The sequence below is a fragment of the Anopheles gambiae genome, chromosome 3 (genome assembly GCF_943734735.2).
Source record: "Anopheles gambiae chromosome 3, idAnoGambNW_F1_1, whole genome shotgun sequence".
Lineage (NCBI taxonomy): Eukaryota > Metazoa > Arthropoda > Insecta > Diptera > Culicidae > Anopheles > Anopheles gambiae.
Genome location: NC_064602.1, coordinates 2,563,734 through 2,580,939, shown reverse-complemented (window position 1 = coordinate 2,580,939; position 17,206 = coordinate 2,563,734). Strand labels below are relative to the sequence as shown.

Sequence of the window (17,206 nt, the reverse complement as noted above, 5' to 3'; positions counted from 1 at the left end):
CAGTCGCACCACTTTTTAAACGATTGGTCGATTTTTTCAGCTTGCTTAGAAAGGCAATCATTTAGGATGAAAATTAGCACGAAAACCACACATCGAGCCCTTTCCTATGCATATATTTGCACAAATTAACGTTTGCAAGCAAAATGCATAAAATGCACGAAACGGAATTTAAATTCGACGGACACATTTGCTCGAAACCTCCCACTGTGCAAATGACAGCATCGTTTGACGTTCGCGGAACGGTCAGCAACTGTCATAACAACATACCAGAGCGATTGCGAGGAAAAAAAAAGAAACAAAAATTTTCTCTCCGTGTACAAGTGTTTGGTTGGTGAAGTTGGTGAAAGAAAAGTCTCCAGGCCAGACCCCTCCTAGATGCGCCCCAAAAAGGGAACGTGAGTGCGTGCAATTTCTATCCAGCTGGTCGCGCGCGCCCGTGCGTATCGCGATGGAAGGCGACATGTTGGCGATTTACAACTTCAACGAAAACGAGATGCCCGACGTAAGTATCGCCGTGGTGGTGTACCAGCGCACCAGCCGTCCTCCCTTTTGCTCCTCTTCGGGCACACAACAGAGGCACACCAATCGATCGATCGATTGCGTCGCTTCCGTCCGTCGTGCGTGGAAGAAAGCAGGTCCGAACGAAATCCGTACCCGTACGCCGTGCCGTGCCGAAGGCATACCAAAGATTGGTTCCAAGCAAATGCAATGGTGGAGCTACTTTCTTTACACCCACACGCACTGGAAGCAGTGTGGACACGCGCTCTCCTTTGTTTATTAGCTGTACCCCTTTGCCTCCCGTGTGCTGTTACAAAATGTTTTGGACAATAATTCTCTACCACTACTCCCCCCCTCACTGTTTCATACCCAGTTTGATGTAAGTGACCCGCAATGCAAGCAACCCACCACATACACACACATACTTTAGTTAGCCACCTGGCGGCAGCCTGAACTGCAGCGCGGGATGGACTGTCGTCTGTGTCGGCCATCAAACCGAGTGCCAGCGACGGAATACGACTTCCCTGGTCGATTTTATCACTTACCGCCACAGCACCGATACCGCTGGCAGAGCAGGATGGCAATCCTGGAAGGAAGAAAGGACAACCGCGCCGCCCCACTTGCGTCCGGAAGCGTCCGTTTTCCAGCCGTTTTCCTGTCGTTTCTTTTCTTTACGATCAACCATCCAGTTTTTGTCACATTGTTTTTCATCCGTTTCATGCTCATTTTCCGGATTCCGCGCTGCCACGGTAGTGTTTTCATGTGATAGATTCCATTCCGATGGCAAAGGCTTCCTTTCATTGCTCCCTGGCATTTTTTTGTCCATACATACATTGGTCAATTGACCATTGGGTGTCTATTTCAAAGAAGATTCCATGTACATCCACTCCATTTCTATCATTTCGTAGTCACGCCACATACATACATCATGTTCAATGTTTCTTCCACAGGGGAACAATGCATTAGAGTTTCCCGATCTAGATTTTGTTTACGCAGACGCGGACAGTCATGCGAACGAGATAGCCGAACTGTACAGCTACACCGAGCAGGCCGAATTTCAGCACAATGTTAAGGTAGGTATCAGCATTGGCAAGCGATCCCAAGCGCCCAGTGCAAGTAAACAACCATGAACCCGTCCATTTCTCCCACCGCCCCAGGCATTCGAAGATCAGATGGAGCTGTACAAATTGCCCCCGATGTGGCAAAAGCTGTCGGAGAGCGAGCAGAACGGCGTCATACTGAAGCTGCTCGATCAGCTGGACATGTCGAAGAAGAGCCAGCGGATGAAGGCCGCCCGCTGCATACTGTACCTTGCGCAGGGCTGCTGGGTGGAGGTGCAGTCCGACCAGGAGCAGCAGATGTGGGCCCGCAAGAACGTGATGCTGCTCTACTCGGCCGGTGTGTTTGGAGCGTTTGTGGAGCTGTTAAACTTGGAGATTGAGTGAGTATCGCCGGTGGGGCAGCCGGAAGCGATGAATGCAATGTAACACACACGAATGGGGCTTCCCTTTTGCAGCAATTCCTCCACTGCCAACATAGCAATGCGCAAGATAGCGGTGTCGCTGGCCGATTCGATCGATCTGCGCGTCATTCTGTCCGTGCTGTACATCATCACCGAGGTGATGCGGGCGGAAAAGGAAAGCAAAAATCAAGAATACTCTCAGCTGGTGTCGAACTTTGTTACCGAAATCAGTACGTACACAACGGCAGTAAACCGGCCACCCCGGGGGGTTTGTGAACATATCATCGAATGACCATCATTCTTCCTTATTTCCTTCCTTTCTTGTAGCTTATCCCATTGGCGATGAGTTGCTGTCAGTAAAACTGCTCGGGATGGTCACACACTTCTGCTCCGGCATGGCTCCACATTTTCCAATGAAAAAGGTATTACTCTTACTGTGGAAAATATCTCTCGTGTCCTTGGGAGGCATGGATACGCTCAAGTATCTGAAAGGTAAGGGGACTCTGGCTGGGGGGATCTATTCCTTCGATGCTAATTCCTTTCCTTTTGGGCCTCTCCTTTGCAGATAAATATCGTAGTGCGGCTGGCCTTTCCCAGAATCGCGAGGACACGCTAGAAATATCAAAGGTGATGCGCGCTAGTTCGCCACCTATTACGGCACCGTCGAACGATGACAATCAGAACGCCAAGCGTAGCAGACCATCCCGAAGAGTATGTACGAACCCTAGTCAAACGCAAGAGGTAGTGAAGCTTTCTTGAGTCTCATCTTGATTTCTTTTTCTTCCTTCCTCTTTCAAACCCCACCCGGAGGTTTTTATTTTAATTTTTCGTTTACGTACTCTCTCTCTCTCTTTCTCTTTCTTTGATCCCCTTTTTCTACCTATTATCTACCACCACTTTAGTAACCTTACTTTACTAATACTTTTTCTGCTCCCGGAATATGTTTCGACCCTTTCTCACTCTCTTTTTTCTTCTTCTATCTGTCTCACGCGCTGTCGTTTGGCCAAACTTTCTCAAACTTTTCATCGTCCAAACAATTACTCTTTCTCTCTCTTTTTGCTGTCTCTCCCTCTTTTAATTGCAAAATAATTTCACCCACTGACTTTTCTATAAACTCTGCTGAACCTTTCTTCTCAACTTGCTGCAAGTTTTTTTTTTTGTTTTCTCAAATCTTTTGCCAACATTTTGTTTTACGTACTACGACTTTTGGTAATTTGATTTTGTCTTTTACTTTTTGTGTTCGTTCTCTCTTGCCCACCACACTGGCTCATTTTCCACCTCTAAAATAAGTTTCAAATCTCGATTGTCTACAACTTTTCCTCTTTTTCACGCTCTCTCTCTCTTACAGGGTTTCCCACGATTTATTGGTCAGTTCCCATGATTTTTTGGTGCGTTCCCACGATTTTTTGGTCGTATCCCATAGATTTTTGGTTTGTTCCCATAATTTATTGGTATTTTCCGATTGGATATCAATACAATTGCACCAAAAAATTCTGGGAAACGACCAAAAAATCGTGGGAACGCACCAAACAAACATGGGAACCCACCAAAAATTGATGGGAACCAACCAATAAATCGTGGGAAACCCTGTATATATTATAAATATTTCTCTCTTGCTATATTATATTGCCTTAAAAAACATACGTTTGGCCGCCAATTTTGTCTTCTCTTCAGCAGCAGCGATGAATTAAAAACTGATTTGTTTGAACCTTTTTTTTTGCAAGATTTACAAGCTTCGGAAGATCTCTCGAAACACTCAAAGCAAACATTTCTCAGTACGATCACAATACGATCAGCACGCAAATATAGGAATATATAGCCTCAACGCGCCTCATCAACGACTGATACATTTCGCTCCATTCTTGTTTGTTTTGGCTAGTGTTGGCGTGTTTTCGTTTCGGTGAACGTACCCCCAAAACCTTCCCAGGCACAAAACCAGCCAACGGACTCACGCGCCCTTTGTTTGGGGTTGGTTCGTAAAGTGTAAACTCCGTACCTCCGTGTCCCTGCATTGGATGTTCTTGTGTTTTTCTCAGCAGCACTACACAAATAATACAGAAAAGAAAACGGAAAACGGTTACGGTAGGGGATCGTTTTACGCGCTACGGCACCGGGCCTGCTGTTGCCCGCCTCTTCCCCGTTCGCCCTCCCTTTCGGTTAAAAAAGAAGAAAATCTCTTACCCCTTCTGCAACGATTCTAATTGCCAACAATGCACACAAATTTGCGTTTCATTACTTTATTTTTGTTTTTGTTTTTCTTTCTTATTTGTTCTTACGTTGTTTGTGTCTTTCTCTTTCCAAGAACTCAGGAGAGCAAATGCTACCACTTCGCCGCCACATATCGTATAATAATATTAATAATAACAATAATAATAATGATAATCACTATAATTCGAAAATGCGACCCGCCAATTGACCAAATCGAAAGCAAAAACAACATTCCTAGCCTGCACCAACCAACCGTATTACGAACACATAATAACATCAAACATAGAAACACACACACATACACACAACATCCTTTTTTGTTTGTTTCTTATCGATCGATAGATTAACCCTGCCAACCACAACACCACCCACCAACCGTTCGACGAGATCGTATCGCCGTCATGTGTCGTTTATGTTTTTTGTTGTTTTGTTTTAATCTTTCGTTGTTGCTGTTGTTGTTGTTGTTGTTGTACGTTTGTTCGTTCGTTTGCATACTGTTGTGTTGTTGTGTAGCCGATGTTATGTAGAGAATTGTTACTTTCGAGGAATATTGTGCGGCTAATATGTTGGGCGTGCTCTGGGCTCCTTCACGTGCCTTGTGCTTGGCAAGCGCGTCCATACCCTTTCCGTGACACGATCTCGCTTAGTCAAGTGTCGAAGGCAAGAGATGCGCTTTGGCACATGTATGCTCGCTCGTTACACCTTGTGGTGTGTGCCGCCTATGTGGTGATCATCATGATCATGCCTTTAGCCACCTGATATTCCTGCCACGTTTGCCCACTATCTATCATCCTCGGTAGCTGTTACTTCTAGTGTCCATGGTAGAAACCACCTTAGAGCCCGCAGGGACCGTACTTGATCTTGCTGAACAATACATAGACACACATACACATGTAACACATGTAAATAAAATGCATTTCCGTTTAGCTTTCTAGCTTTTTTTCACACGCTGGAACGCTTTGTTTCGATTTTCGATCGTGCCATTTTAGTGCACCGCTGATTATAGTCGTAGTCGTTGTGTTGTTGTTCGTTCATATTTGCGTCGCGTTCTGTTGTTACTTCGCTCGTTTGTTTGTTCTTTTTTTCTCTCACTTATGTCTACAATACATGCTTTTCATCTTAAAATTCATGTGATCGAATGTTTCGTAGTTTTGTTTTTTTCTCATAAAACGAATTTATTTTTTTAACATTTTTTGAAAATCCCTAAATGAGCAGTTCCTAGTCATTAGAATGATGTCCTGTGTAATGTTACACTGATGCCCGTTAACAAACAGGTGTCTTACCAATAAAGCTCCTTGTCGTGTCGTTGTGGCCTAACCTATCGCAGCCTCCTAAGATTCATCCTCCTGCATTTTGTTTGAAAAACTGTTCACATTCATCCCTACCCCGGCTCCCACGATCAGGACCGCGTGTTCTATGCTTTTCCAATCACGCACCACCACACTCTCACACACACAAACCAACGTACACATAAAAACACATGCGCAATCTCATAATCATCATCCACATCGTTGCGATTTACACGAGTATTTAGTGCTAAAAGAAACCAGCTCATTGTCACTAGAGTCATCACCACCACCATCATCATCATCATCACCTTAGCCCCATTTGTTTAATTGCGTTCACAAACGCTACGCTACTCTGCGCGCTGCCCATCGAATCTAATCCGTCTTTTCCACCCCCCGTTATTGCTTTCCGATGTGTGCGGCCACCAACACCACCACCAGAGCTTGATCAAACAAAGCTCACTGGACGAGCAGGAGCAGCTGGGGCTGGAGATGGAAACGGCGGCGCCCGAAAACGAGGAAGACCTGTCCGACTATTTCCGCCAGTACGAGGATCCAATCAATGGCGCTGGCAACCCGGCCGCCGGTGAGGACGGTGCGAACCCGGCCGCTGCCGACGGGGCGGCAGAGAATGGCGAAACGAAGGAGGGCGAATGTTCTTCGCCGCCACCAGCCGAACCGGTGGAAGAGCCACCGCAGGAAATTACGAACCGGTTGCCATGGGCACCGAAGATCCGCCGTAAGGATATTGACATCTTTCTGAACAATTCGCGCAGCAAGTTCATCGGCTACACGCTGAAGGACGACCACGACACAATTGCCGGGCTGCCGCAGCCCATCCAGGAGGGGTTCAGAACGTTGACAAAGGTACGTAGGTGGAGTTTTGGGATTGGGTTGGGTTTTACCGTTCACCAAGTAATCGCTCTCTTGCGCTCTTGTGTTCCACAGCACATGTACGTGAGCTTGGCAGATGTGCAGATTCGGCGTGAGGAGGAAATTAACCGCAATCCGCTGTCCACGTCGGAGGGCGAAATACCGCTCACGCCGACAGAAATCCTGTACCAAGCGCTGCTGCCCAATCTGTCCCAGTACATGATTTCGCTGCTGAAGATTTTGCTAGCGGCCGCACCGACCTCGAAAGCCAAAACCGAAAGCATCAACATTATGGCCGACGTACTTCCGGAAGATATGCCGTAAGTTGGCGGAAGCTTGCAATTGAATCGCTTACCTATTTCGTATTACCCCCTTTTCTCCCCTCCCCTCCCTAGCATGACGGTACTGCAATCATCGAAGCTGGGAATCGACGTGAGCCGCCACAAGGAAATCACCGTGAAGGCCGTATCCGCCATACTGCTGCTCTACCTGAAGCACTTCAAGATCAATCACATCTACCAGTTCGAGTTCATCTCGCAGCATCTGGTGTTTGCCAACTGCATCCCGCTGGTGCTGAAGTTCTTCAACCAGGACATCATGAGCTACGTCGGCGCGAACAACGGCATCCCGATCATCGACTTCCCGTCGTGCGTGATCGGCGAGCAGCCGGAGCTGACGTCCGAGTCGATGCTGGTCGGCGACGCGGCCACCTACTCCTGGCGCAACGTGTTCTCCTGCATCAATCTGCTGCGCATACTGAACAAGCTGACCAAGTGGAAGCACTCGCGCATCATGATGCTGGTCGTGTTCAAGTCGGCGCCGATCCTGAAGCGCACGCTCAAGGTGCGCCACGCGCTGATGCAGCTGTACGTGCTGAAGCTGCTCAAGATGCAAACCAAGTACCTGGGCCGGCAGTGGCGCAAGTCGAACATGAAGACGATCAGCGCGATCTACGCGAAGGTGCGCCACCGGCTGAACGACGACTGGGCGTTCGGGAACGATCTGGATGCGCGCCCCTGGGACTTTCAGGCGGACGAGTGCGCCTTGAAGAGTGGGGTGGATCGGTTTAACAACCGGCGCTACCTGCAGGTGAACAACGGCATACTGGCCGGCATCGAGGGCCTGGACTATGACGATCCGATCGAAGGGATCGGTGGTATTGGTGGGGGAGGCGGTGGGTTGGGCGTTGGCGCCGGACTGGGCGGTGGTGGCGTCGGTGGCGACGGGTTGAACGGGGGCGGCGCGGCACTCAGCTGCGTCAATGGAGGCGGGGCTGGTGGGCCGGGTGGCGCTGGTGGGGTCGGCGGTGGTTCGGAACGGGGCAACGCTTGCTACGGTGGATTGGCCCGCAAACCGGAAGAGATCGAGCTGAGCGAAGAGTTTAAGCAAAACTACGAACTCTGGCTGCAGCAGGAAGTGTACAATAACAACATCGATTGGGACGCTCTGCTTGCAGTGGACGATTTTTCTTAGACGAGAAGCGCGGAGATGTGGAGCGTTTGTGTGTGTGTAAGAACTACCCCCCCCCTCCCCACCACCCAGTATATGTGTATGTCCTCCCCCCGCATTCTCAACATATTATAAGGAATAAACAGTAAAACCGCTGATAATAGCAGAACGTTGTTAATTTAACCCCCCACCCGGGCCGTTTTGAACTTGTCGCGCAGCTGCACAAAAATAATAGTCCGAAACACGGTTAACTGTACAGAATGTGTATCATGTTTCCTCTTTATTGACTTCGAACTTCGAAAAAGGGTGGGAGTGGGATGCACCCCCCCACCCCCTCTCCCATCCACCTGCGTTTCCTGCGCACTTTTATAGCACTTTTCTGCAGAGCTTCTTCGCTTCTTCGGGCGCGTTTGATTTTTAGTTTTTGGGTGTGTGTTATGTAGAGTAGAATAGTGATGAGTTTTTTTTTGGGGTGGCGCTGTTTGGTTGGTTAGTTGGTTCGTGTTTGGTGGAGGTGTTTGTGTGTTCGTTACTGTGCAGCTTGCCGTTGAATGATGCGCTTCCACACTGCTCGCTGCTTTCTTGGAAAAGACGTTTGTAACGTTTTGGGTTGCTTTTAGTGGTATCCATGCAGGGTTTACCAGTAGATCTCATAGCTGTGGGACACTTTATTGACTCCTTCTTAAATAAAACGAACTTAATTTAATGGGAATTTGATTCTATAGCATCCTTATTGAACGAATCCAATAGGAATTTCCAAGTCCATCATATGAAGTTCATTTCCTATAAGAAAATAGTCTAAGCAGTGTCCCACAACTATGAGAACTCCTGTAAAACTCTGTAATGAAGGGAAATATGGGAGTTCTGTATCTTTCATTATGTTAAATGTGTATGAGTGTTTCTCTCTATTCATGCCTCTCTCACTCTCCCTCGCTCTCGCTCTATAGATACTACTAGCACCGGAGGAGCCGTCGTGTACACACTCTATTGCCAATAATAAACAGCGCTGTTAACTCTTCGCTAGTACGAATTACGTCTTTTAAACGGGGGATGTGTGTCTGTGTGTAAAGGGAGAAGAGGTCCTTTTTTATTTGGGAATCTTTTACAAATCAAGCACACTATCATCACCACCAACCAAACACGTTTGAATTCGACCGTGTTTTAGCACAGTCAAACATCATAATTGCGCCAGCTTCACAAAGCCAACCAAGGGAAGGCCAAACGGAAGGAAGCGAAAGAAAGGATTCCTGCTCTTCATGCTCTCCCTGCCTCTCTCTCTCTCTCTCCCTCTCTCTATCTCAACGCTCATCGGAGAACTGTTACAAAAAAGTGTCTCATAGTTAAACAACACACACGAATAGCACGGAACTTTGAATTCGTTTTCGTTTCGTCTCTTTCTCCCCCCCCCCCCCCCCTGTTCCCTGTCTTTTGTCACCACCGTGTTTTGTCTGCTTTTTTGTTGTGATAAGGGTTTCTGATCTAACGACAATTGCGCCTCTTAAAGATTACATTCTTCCAAACATATGCCGCTTAGCGCACACACACACACACACACAACAAACAAGTTTTTGGAAGTGTTTTCCAAAATTTCCAATCAATTTGCACACCTTCGTGGTACAACTCTAGCGCAACTTTTGTAATCTGTGGCTTGTATGCAGTAGTGTGTGTGTGTAGTTTTGTCCTGCTACTCCGTGTACTCTGGGATTGACTGATCGATCAAGTTGTTAAACTAATTAAACCTCCTATTTCGCCTCCATCGTTCGCTTCATATTTGTTGTGTGTGCTTTTCTGAATTTATGTCCCAACCCCCATCCAACCAACCGAGTTTGCGTGAAATTACGCAAATTACGAATAGAATGTTGTGAAAGAAAATAGAAGGCAACTTCCCTTTTGGCCACATAAAGCAAACGGATCATCAAATGCAACAGTTATAAGCTTAGCTTTTTAGCAAACGACACACAGTGGAGTGTGGGAAGCTCCTAAAGGGTCAAAGTTTAACGCGATGTTCAATACAACAACAGAGAGGGAGAGGAGGAACCAAAGGATAGACAGAAATCGGGTACTATTTTCGTCAGTTTTCGTTTGTGGTTTAACCAAGTGTAATTCTCCAGATGATCGTGTGATGTTTCCACGCTTCGCTTCCTGTATTATTGCGTTCTGTCAATTCAATTACGGATTTGCGTCCAAATTATGATTCCTTCCAAATTGCACATAATATTCTTTGTGTGACCCTGTGGCTGTTATCTGCCTGAATGGTTTATCTTGTCTAAAGAGTAGTAGTATTAGTGGTATTTCGGCATGGCGGGTAATCCGCACCTTGATGGTGGTGGTAGTCGTGGAGGTTGTGGTGGTGGTGATGGTGGTGGTGTTGGTATATGCATGCTGGCGCGCGGCTCGTTTGCTAGTAGTATAGTGTGAATATTAATATTACTATTATATTATCATTTCACCGCGTAGACTCAAATAAAATATCTGCTTTCTACATCCCAATTAAACTAAACCACCGACGGGGGGTGTGCAGCAGCTAGCTGAGCGTTCCCGGTTTTCTGCTTCCTTTTGCTCGCTCGCTCAATCAATTCACCTACAGTAGCAGCATCAGCAGCGGCAGCAGCACGCACGTGTAGTACGATCGATCTCAGCACACTCTGGACCCGTCCGTCCGTCCGTCCGTCACTGCATCCATAATTCTGCAACAATTGCATTTTTTTTTCGTCCTTGCCTACTATGCCTCTCTGTTTTTCTTTTTATGTGAGTTTTGTTCGTTTCTGCCCCCAAAAATACGGATGATTTTTGTTGTTGTTGTTGTTTACTTTTTACCTCCTCTTCTTCCTTTCTTCCCTCGATCTCGCTTTTGTTTCTACAATTGTTTTGTTTTTGTTTGTTTGTTTTTTTTTTGTCTGTTTATTTTCTTGAGTGTGTTTTTCCTTTAAATATAATGCTTTACTGTGTTTTTCTGGTATGCCATAACTAGTTTGGAATCGGTCTTACCTCCTATCAATTTACTCATCATCTTTATCATACCAACGCCAGCCGCCGGCATTAACTTTACTACCACCAACGCCGCCGCCGGCTGCTTCAACGTAACGATAATTACCATTATACAATTTTTCATGCAGCAGTTTTCACACGCATTCAACAGTCCAGTTGCTGTAGGGTAAAAGGGTAGAAATGAGGATAAGAAAAATGTCTAAAAAGTAATAAAGTCGAAAATACCAACCTGCTGAATAACATCACTTGCTCACAGCACAGCAGCCGCTGTTCTGCCTATTGGTTTCGTTTTGCGTTGGTCTAATGTTTTGCTGCGGTCCAGCACCCTCGTTCTTGGGTAACTTTTTAGCTGATAAGAGACACAGACAGAGAAGAAGGAAAAAACCCCTTAATGTCAAATCAGTGTATAAAACCGTCGCTCCATAGCTAACACACACACGCACACACACGTCTAATAGGATTAAACCAATCTTTGACTGATATTGGCCAACCACTCTCGAGCAGCAGCAACAAACAGCAAGCAAAAGCGATCAAATTCTATGACGCCAATTGTGACAAACAAATTAAGCGAAACCTTAGCAGTAACCTAGACCTAGAATAATCGATCAACCCTTTTGCGTGCAGTACTGTCCTCTCTCTCTCTCAATGAGGCTATTTTTACGCTTCCTTGCACACCAAGCCAGCCTAACATGCTAGTGCTGTTCCTTCTCTGTCCGCGCTGCTAATAACTTTTTAAACCCGAAGATCGACATCGACGCTACACAGTGGCTTGCACACTCACCTATTGCAAGGAATATATCATTCACATTGACGGCCGTTTTGGCGGATGTCTCCATAAATAGTAGCCCATTGTCGTCAGCGTATTGCTTGGCCTCCTCGTAGTCCACGACGCGACTGTTTGCCAGATCGGCCTTGTTACCGGCTAATGCAATCACAATGTTTGGCGATGCCTAACAGCGGAAGAGAAGCAGGGAAGAGAAGATGGACGTTGGTGAGTGACTGACGGATGGACCGACGGACGGACCCTGATAGCCCCCGGGGGGACGAATAGGTTATCGCTCCCTTCTTACCTGTCTTTGAAGCTCCTTGACCCACGTTTTGGCCCTCGCAAAGCTATCACTGTTTTGAATATCGTACACCACGATCGCGGCCTGTGCACCTCGGTAGTACATGGGCGCCAAACTGTGGTACCTGCAAAGATTGCACAGCAAAACGCAACGGACAATTAGGTAATTGGACGATTTCGGCGCGAGAGCAGGGGGTAATGGATTCCAGTACCTTTCCTGTCCAGCAGTGTCCCAGATTTCGAACTTCACTGTCGTATCGTCGATGCAGAGGGTTTGTGTGAGGAAAGCGGCACCGATCGTACTTTCCTGGTACTCGTGGAACTGGCCCTTGACGAAGCGTAACACCAGCGACGATTTGCCGACGGCCGATTCGCCCAGCAGGACGAGCTTAAACTGACAGATTTTGTTCTGTGTCGCACCGTTCGGGCGCTGGGCGGCACCACCTGCTCGCGGACTCGACGCCATCGATACGATCTGACGGGTGCGTGGTCTTGACGGGTGCTCACGGGGACGGTTACACGGCTGACGGTGGTTCTGGTAGGTTTCGGCAACCGTTCTACCTTATTGCACTTATGCACTCTCTGCTCGTTCAACGATCTCACCTAGTAGTGTGGTTGTTTCTTATTGTAGGATAGCTTTATCCTACAGTACACGCTCTTCTGCTGGAACGGAACGGAAAAGAAAACAAACAAAATGCAACCAAATTAGTACGCATAGCACTTTTATGCCTGACAATTTGCCAACCACTGTAACACCCCGAAAATCGATGCCCCAAATGTAGGTGGAAATAACATTTCAACTCGCAACAATGCTTCTGCCTACTAGATGGATGACACAAACAATGCGTTTTACGCAGTTTCATCATTCCGCAAACAACACGCACACAACTTCCTACACACACACAAACACAGGCGCACGAACCGGCAACAAGAGTGGAGGAATGTAACGATTGGCCCATGAGTCATAATGGGCGCACCGAAATTAGTGACTCACTCAATCAACGAACGGTGAGCCATTCGGATTTACTTCCTTCCTTTTTTCCTACTGTGGTGGGTCCTTCTAGTTCCATATGCTTTAAATTGCAGCCGCATATGTAACTTGTTCGCGTCATGTATTCTTTACAACGCGTTCTTGAAGGAAGAAAACATTGCAGATTACGTTTTTTTGTGAAAGAAAAGGGAGGAAAACAAGAAAGAGAAAGACACAGTTGAAGGTTCATCATGGCTTGCTTTCTGTGTTGTCATTGCGGAACTGAGCTCTAACTTATTTCCCTTTCACACAACCATCACAATATCCTTGCCGAATATGCAATTCAATACTATTAAAAATTTAAACACAAACTTGGGCTCACTTCACTCGGACACACATGCACGGCGGCCACGGCCACAAGAGGCAGGCGCTTAGCTTTGTCGACCCTTGGCCGAAGTTTCAAGACTGATATAACGCCCGCTGATAAACGTGGCTCTGTTGTATAACTGTGGTCTCCCTCTCATCAACTCTCGACCGATTCCGTCGCGGTTCGCAGCACACTACGATTGGCATAAACCGTTCAACCAAATGCCTCTGTGTGAACCTTCCAAGCATACGCGTTAATGCACCGGACGAAGGATCTTCTTCAGCCGTGCAAAGCGTTTCTGGTGCAAAACGCATTTCAAACCCCCCACATCCCCCTTCCGCACTTGGGGCGCGATGAAGGCGTCGGAAACAAAGAACAGTCCAGAGTTCACATACACAAACGGCGGCTCACACGGAAACACACACACACACACACTCTGATGCGCACACAAACACACAGAGAAAGCTCAATGTTTACAGTCAATATTTACGTTTACAACCCGCTTACGCGCGCCACCCCCATACGCCGCGCGACTGCCAAGGAGCAGCACACGAAAGGGGAAGGGAGAGCTAAAAGTTCGTGTCATTGGGAAAATATTGTGTTTCGTCAGCGCAATTATTTCAACAGTCTTCTTCGAGCAGGACGCCAGTCACAAAAATGGGTTAATCTACTGTAATGTTTTAGCCGAGGCAGTTTTGTTTAGAAAACAATCAAAGCAACACGGGCGCTACCACACCAATCTGCCGGAAGCTGCAGAACGCCCACTCAACAACTTTTGTCGAATCCGACAAGTTAAGGGGGTTGTTTGCCGCTGAGTCGCTCTTTTTCTCTTTTCCTCGTTTGCCTCGATGCCTCGATGGTGGAATGTGGCTCTATCGGGTGCCTGCCGCCGCTCTTCCTGTTGCTAGGAGCGAAAGGGGGCGTCGTTCTGGGTCGCTTTAAAGTAGGCTGCTCGCTAGTAGCACGTACTGCTGCTCAAACACTTTCCAGGTGACCAATGCATTGCGTTCCGGGCAAAGAGTGTGTGAAGCACCACCGCCATCTTCATCACATGACGACGGTTGACGGCGGTCGGCAGAGCAGCACACACAAAGGCGGCCAGAGCCGAACGCACACCTCTACCACGGCAGTCGAGAGACGATATCACATCTCACACAGCACAACACAATTAAGAGCAATTATCGCCTTTGACATGCGGGTAGATATCACACTGTCGGAAAGACGGCCCTCCCGTTCGTTGAGTTGTAGTAGATCACTTGTGTTTGTGGGTTGAGTAGGGAGAAAACGGCCACCACTTGTACTCGCATTGCACCGTAAACCCCAAAAGAGGGTTTACGAATTTCGATTCTGGTGTTGCATCTCCGCAAAACAACACAACCGACGGATCATGCCGACGAGGAGGGTGCACGATGTGGAGGTTTTGCAGCACAACGGCACGTACTATTTCAAGGCTACGGAAGGCTACGGCGATACTCCAGATGGTGGTGGTCGGTCGCCACGGTTAACCACCACAACACTGTTTTCGCGTCGCTATCTAACGCTTACAAACACACACACACTGCAAACGGAGGCAGCACCGAGATCCGTCGAGCTACCGACTCGCTGGCTGTGCTTGTGGCCTGACACTGCACCAGCATGTACACGCACCCAACAGTCGTGGTGTGCAGGCGCGCGTGAGCTCTCTCCGCGGTTCGTGCCGTTGTGTTGCGCTCGTCTACGGCTAGCACTCAGCACTGAATTTTCCACAGTCCATCGATAATTTAATAAAGAACCGCGACATCACCGTCATCAACCGTCTTGCATTCATTCATTCATGCTTCCGCATCTTCCCCCATTGCTGGGGTGTTCTTCTTTTGTCTCATTCTGCTTGGAGAGACCGAACCCGTATTGTGTTGTGTTTCACTCGGTGGTCCACCACCTTCACAGTGTCAACCTCACGCACATTCACGGCCAACTTGCAGTATTTCGACATGCATCGCTCTGCTTCACCAGTAGTACATTCGGCCAACGACACACTCTCACACTGGCAACTGCTACTGCTGATAGCGCAAAAGCTTGGTCACTAGATAAGAAAAAAGGGGAACTGCAAAGATACCCGAGACACGCTGCCCCCTACAACAGCTAATTTTGCCCTTTGCAGCTGGAACATTCGCGGTGAGACTGGCCTGCCTTCAGGTAAGCGCTCGTTGTATTGCGTTGCAGTTGTCAGCTCCCAAACAACACCACTGTCAATAGCACGCAATCCGTTCCCCTATCTCCTTCTTCAGCCATCAAGCCCTTACAGTCTTCTTATCAATTGTGGGACTACAAAAGTTGACGCGATGCTACTACTACTACTACCTTCGAAATGCTCTAACGTGCATTGAACACGATTGCCGGGACGAGAAAAAAAAGTACACTCCTCTTTATCCGCCTGGTTTTGGTTGAAGTGGAACCACAGTTAGTGACGGGGGCTATCGACGACGGGCCTGCCCGCTGGCTGCTCTGTGCACTACAGTATCGATCGCACCGTAATCAAGTAAGCTGGGCTTATACATGACGCTCGTGTGTACTACTGCTGGAATGGTGTTAGTACGCACTTGTTTCCAACAGCCATTCTATTCGGACCTGCACCTCTAATGACAGATCGCTCTCTCGCTCTCTCTCTCTCTTGGTCTCTCTAACGCTTTTACTCTCACGCTCTCTTGGACAATCTTGGCAGGTTTATTCTCTCCATTGTGGCCAGATTTTGTCACCATGACCATGGTTTACTCTGTTGCTGTTTTATAACCTGCCACACATCACTCATCACCTGTTCCTGTGCTCAGCACAGTTTCTTTGTCCAACCTAATTGCGAGGCCCTACAACAGCCCCAAAAGCGGGTGGGTGCAGGAAGATGAGGACGATAAGGGCGAGGGACGCGTGTCAATGGCGCGGATGGACCTGGATGTTTCCGTTCTGTCAGGGAACAAAAAAACCCCCGTTAGCCTCTTTTGTTCTCCTGCTCTCATGCACATGCAAATACGATAGCCGTTTCTCTTTCTTTTTCACTCTCTCCCTGGCACTCTCTTGCTCGCACACTCTCTTTCTCTATCTCTCGCGGAATTCTTCCATTGCCTGCGCGCTCGTACAGCTCCACTCTAGCGCTCTCGCTCGCTCGCCTTCCGATGCTGTTTATGCCAGGCCAGGATTTTTTCAACAACCCAGGGTGAGATAGAAACTGCCGCACCCCTACTACAAAGACGAGCCCATTTCTTTACACTGGCCCTGGCGGATGCTTGCTTTGTTCCTGTGCGGATATTTGTCCCACTTGTCTCTCCAGTCGCACTGTTACCCTTCATCCCCTGGGCTGCCCCACAGCCTACTTCACAGCGCAGGAAGCGATCATCGATCAGTCTGTGGGCTTGATACACAGAAGACCCACACACACGCATACAAACACACACACATACTGACGATATACTTGATGCTCCTTCCGCTGGTGTTGCAGCAGTGGATTTACGCACCATCCGCTAACCCTTTCCCCGTACCCTACTGCTCACAAACCCGTTCCGAGGTTGATGCGTCGAGACAAAATGCGACGGCATACGCCAATTATCTACGTCCGTCCGGGGATGAGTAACACATTTCCAGAAGACGCACGGACACGTAAGCACACGTACAGCGCAATCTACGACAAACAATCCATTTAACTCGCACCACCCTCCTCCTCCCCGCGTACACTATGCAAAACACCAATTCCAAAGGGGAAATCCGCACCACCAGCTCCTCAACCCCACATGGATGCACTTCGGCCAATTAAGCCACGGTGAAAAGATACAGCTCCAGCCCTACTACACGCACCTTTTTCCTTCGTCACGGTAGTAAATTGTAGCGAAAATTGGTAATGAAAAAATTTGATCTTGCGATGAAAATTATGACGACTGAATTTCTCTCACGCACTCACACACATGCACACGCCTAGCGAGAGCTGTTCGAGCAGCTGCTCGACGCTTAAGGCTCACATACACGGGAGGCGTGTCTAGTGGGAATTAAAAAATAGCTAGATAAAACAAAATGC

The 17,206-nt window shown here is 47.8% G+C and overlaps 2 protein-coding genes across 39 annotated transcripts; one reads left to right on the top strand and one right to left on the bottom strand.

Annotated features, from left to right (window-relative positions):
• The first annotated feature begins 235 nt into the window (after window positions 1-235).
• LOC1278053 (striatin-interacting protein 1 homolog) lies at window positions 236-7,954 on the top strand. 2 transcript variants are annotated; one of them, XM_061658281.1, is made up of 9 exons: window positions 236-502; window positions 1,449-1,571; window positions 1,656-1,939; window positions 2,015-2,190; window positions 2,288-2,452; window positions 2,526-2,701; window positions 5,896-6,321; window positions 6,403-6,647; window positions 6,723-7,954. In XM_061658281.1, the coding sequence occupies exons 1-9, from the start codon at window positions 449-451 to the stop codon at window positions 7,798-7,800; spliced, it is 2,727 nt and encodes a 908-aa protein (XP_061514265.1). In that variant the 5' UTR covers window positions 236-448; the 3' UTR covers window positions 7,801-7,954. The 2 variants fall into 2 exon arrangements, with proteins under 2 accessions (XP_061514265.1, XP_317581.5); XM_317581.5 differs by having other exon boundaries at window positions 263-502; window positions 2,526-2,671.
• Window positions 7,955-8,030: 76 nt separating this feature from the next.
• On the bottom strand, window positions 8,031-17,136 carry LOC1278055 (ras-related protein Rab-5B). Of its 37 annotated transcripts, none has more exons than XM_061658287.1 (7): window positions 16,990-17,107; window positions 15,508-16,104; window positions 12,043-12,493; window positions 11,835-11,955; window positions 11,546-11,714; window positions 10,994-11,113; window positions 8,031-10,923 (listed from the first exon to the last, which is right to left on the bottom strand). In XM_061658287.1, exons 3-6 carry the CDS (start codon window positions 12,294-12,296, stop codon window positions 11,007-11,009), a joined length of 651 nt encoding a protein of 216 aa, XP_061514271.1. In that variant the 5' UTR covers window positions 12,297-12,493; window positions 15,508-16,104; window positions 16,990-17,107; the 3' UTR covers window positions 8,031-10,923; window positions 10,994-11,006. The 37 variants fall into 37 exon arrangements, with proteins under 37 accessions (XP_061514271.1, XP_061514270.1, XP_061514274.1 ...); XM_061658286.1 differs by having other exon boundaries at window positions 12,043-12,490; XM_061658290.1 differs by having other exon boundaries at window positions 12,043-12,490; window positions 15,747-16,104.
• Window positions 17,137-17,206: the final 70 nt, after the last annotated feature.

Excerpts from the sequence above, each read along its gene's own strand:
- LOC1278055 (XM_061658284.1), bottom strand. The coding sequence starts at position 12,296 with ATGGCGTCGAGTCCGCGAGCAGGTGGTGCCGCCCAGCGCCCGAACGGT. Across the intron at positions 11,956-12,042 it reads GACACTGCTGGACAGGAAAG|GTACCACAGTTTGGCGCCCA; the intron begins GTACTGGAATCC and ends CAATCTTTGCAG. Across the intron at positions 11,715-11,834 it reads TCAAGGAGCTTCAAAGACAG|GCATCGCCAAACATTGTGAT; the intron begins GTAAGAAGGGAG and ends TTCCGCTGTTAG.
- LOC1278053 (XM_061658281.1), top strand. The coding sequence starts at position 449 with ATGGAAGGCGACATGTTGGCGATTTACAACTTCAACGAAAACGAGATG. Across the intron at positions 1,940-2,014 it reads CTGTTAAACTTGGAGATTGA|CAATTCCTCCACTGCCAACA; the intron begins GTGAGTATCGCC and ends TCCCTTTTGCAG. Across the intron at positions 2,702-5,895 it reads ACCCTAGTCAAACGCAAGAG|AGCTTGATCAAACAAAGCTC; the intron begins GTAGTGAAGCTT and ends CACCACCACCAG.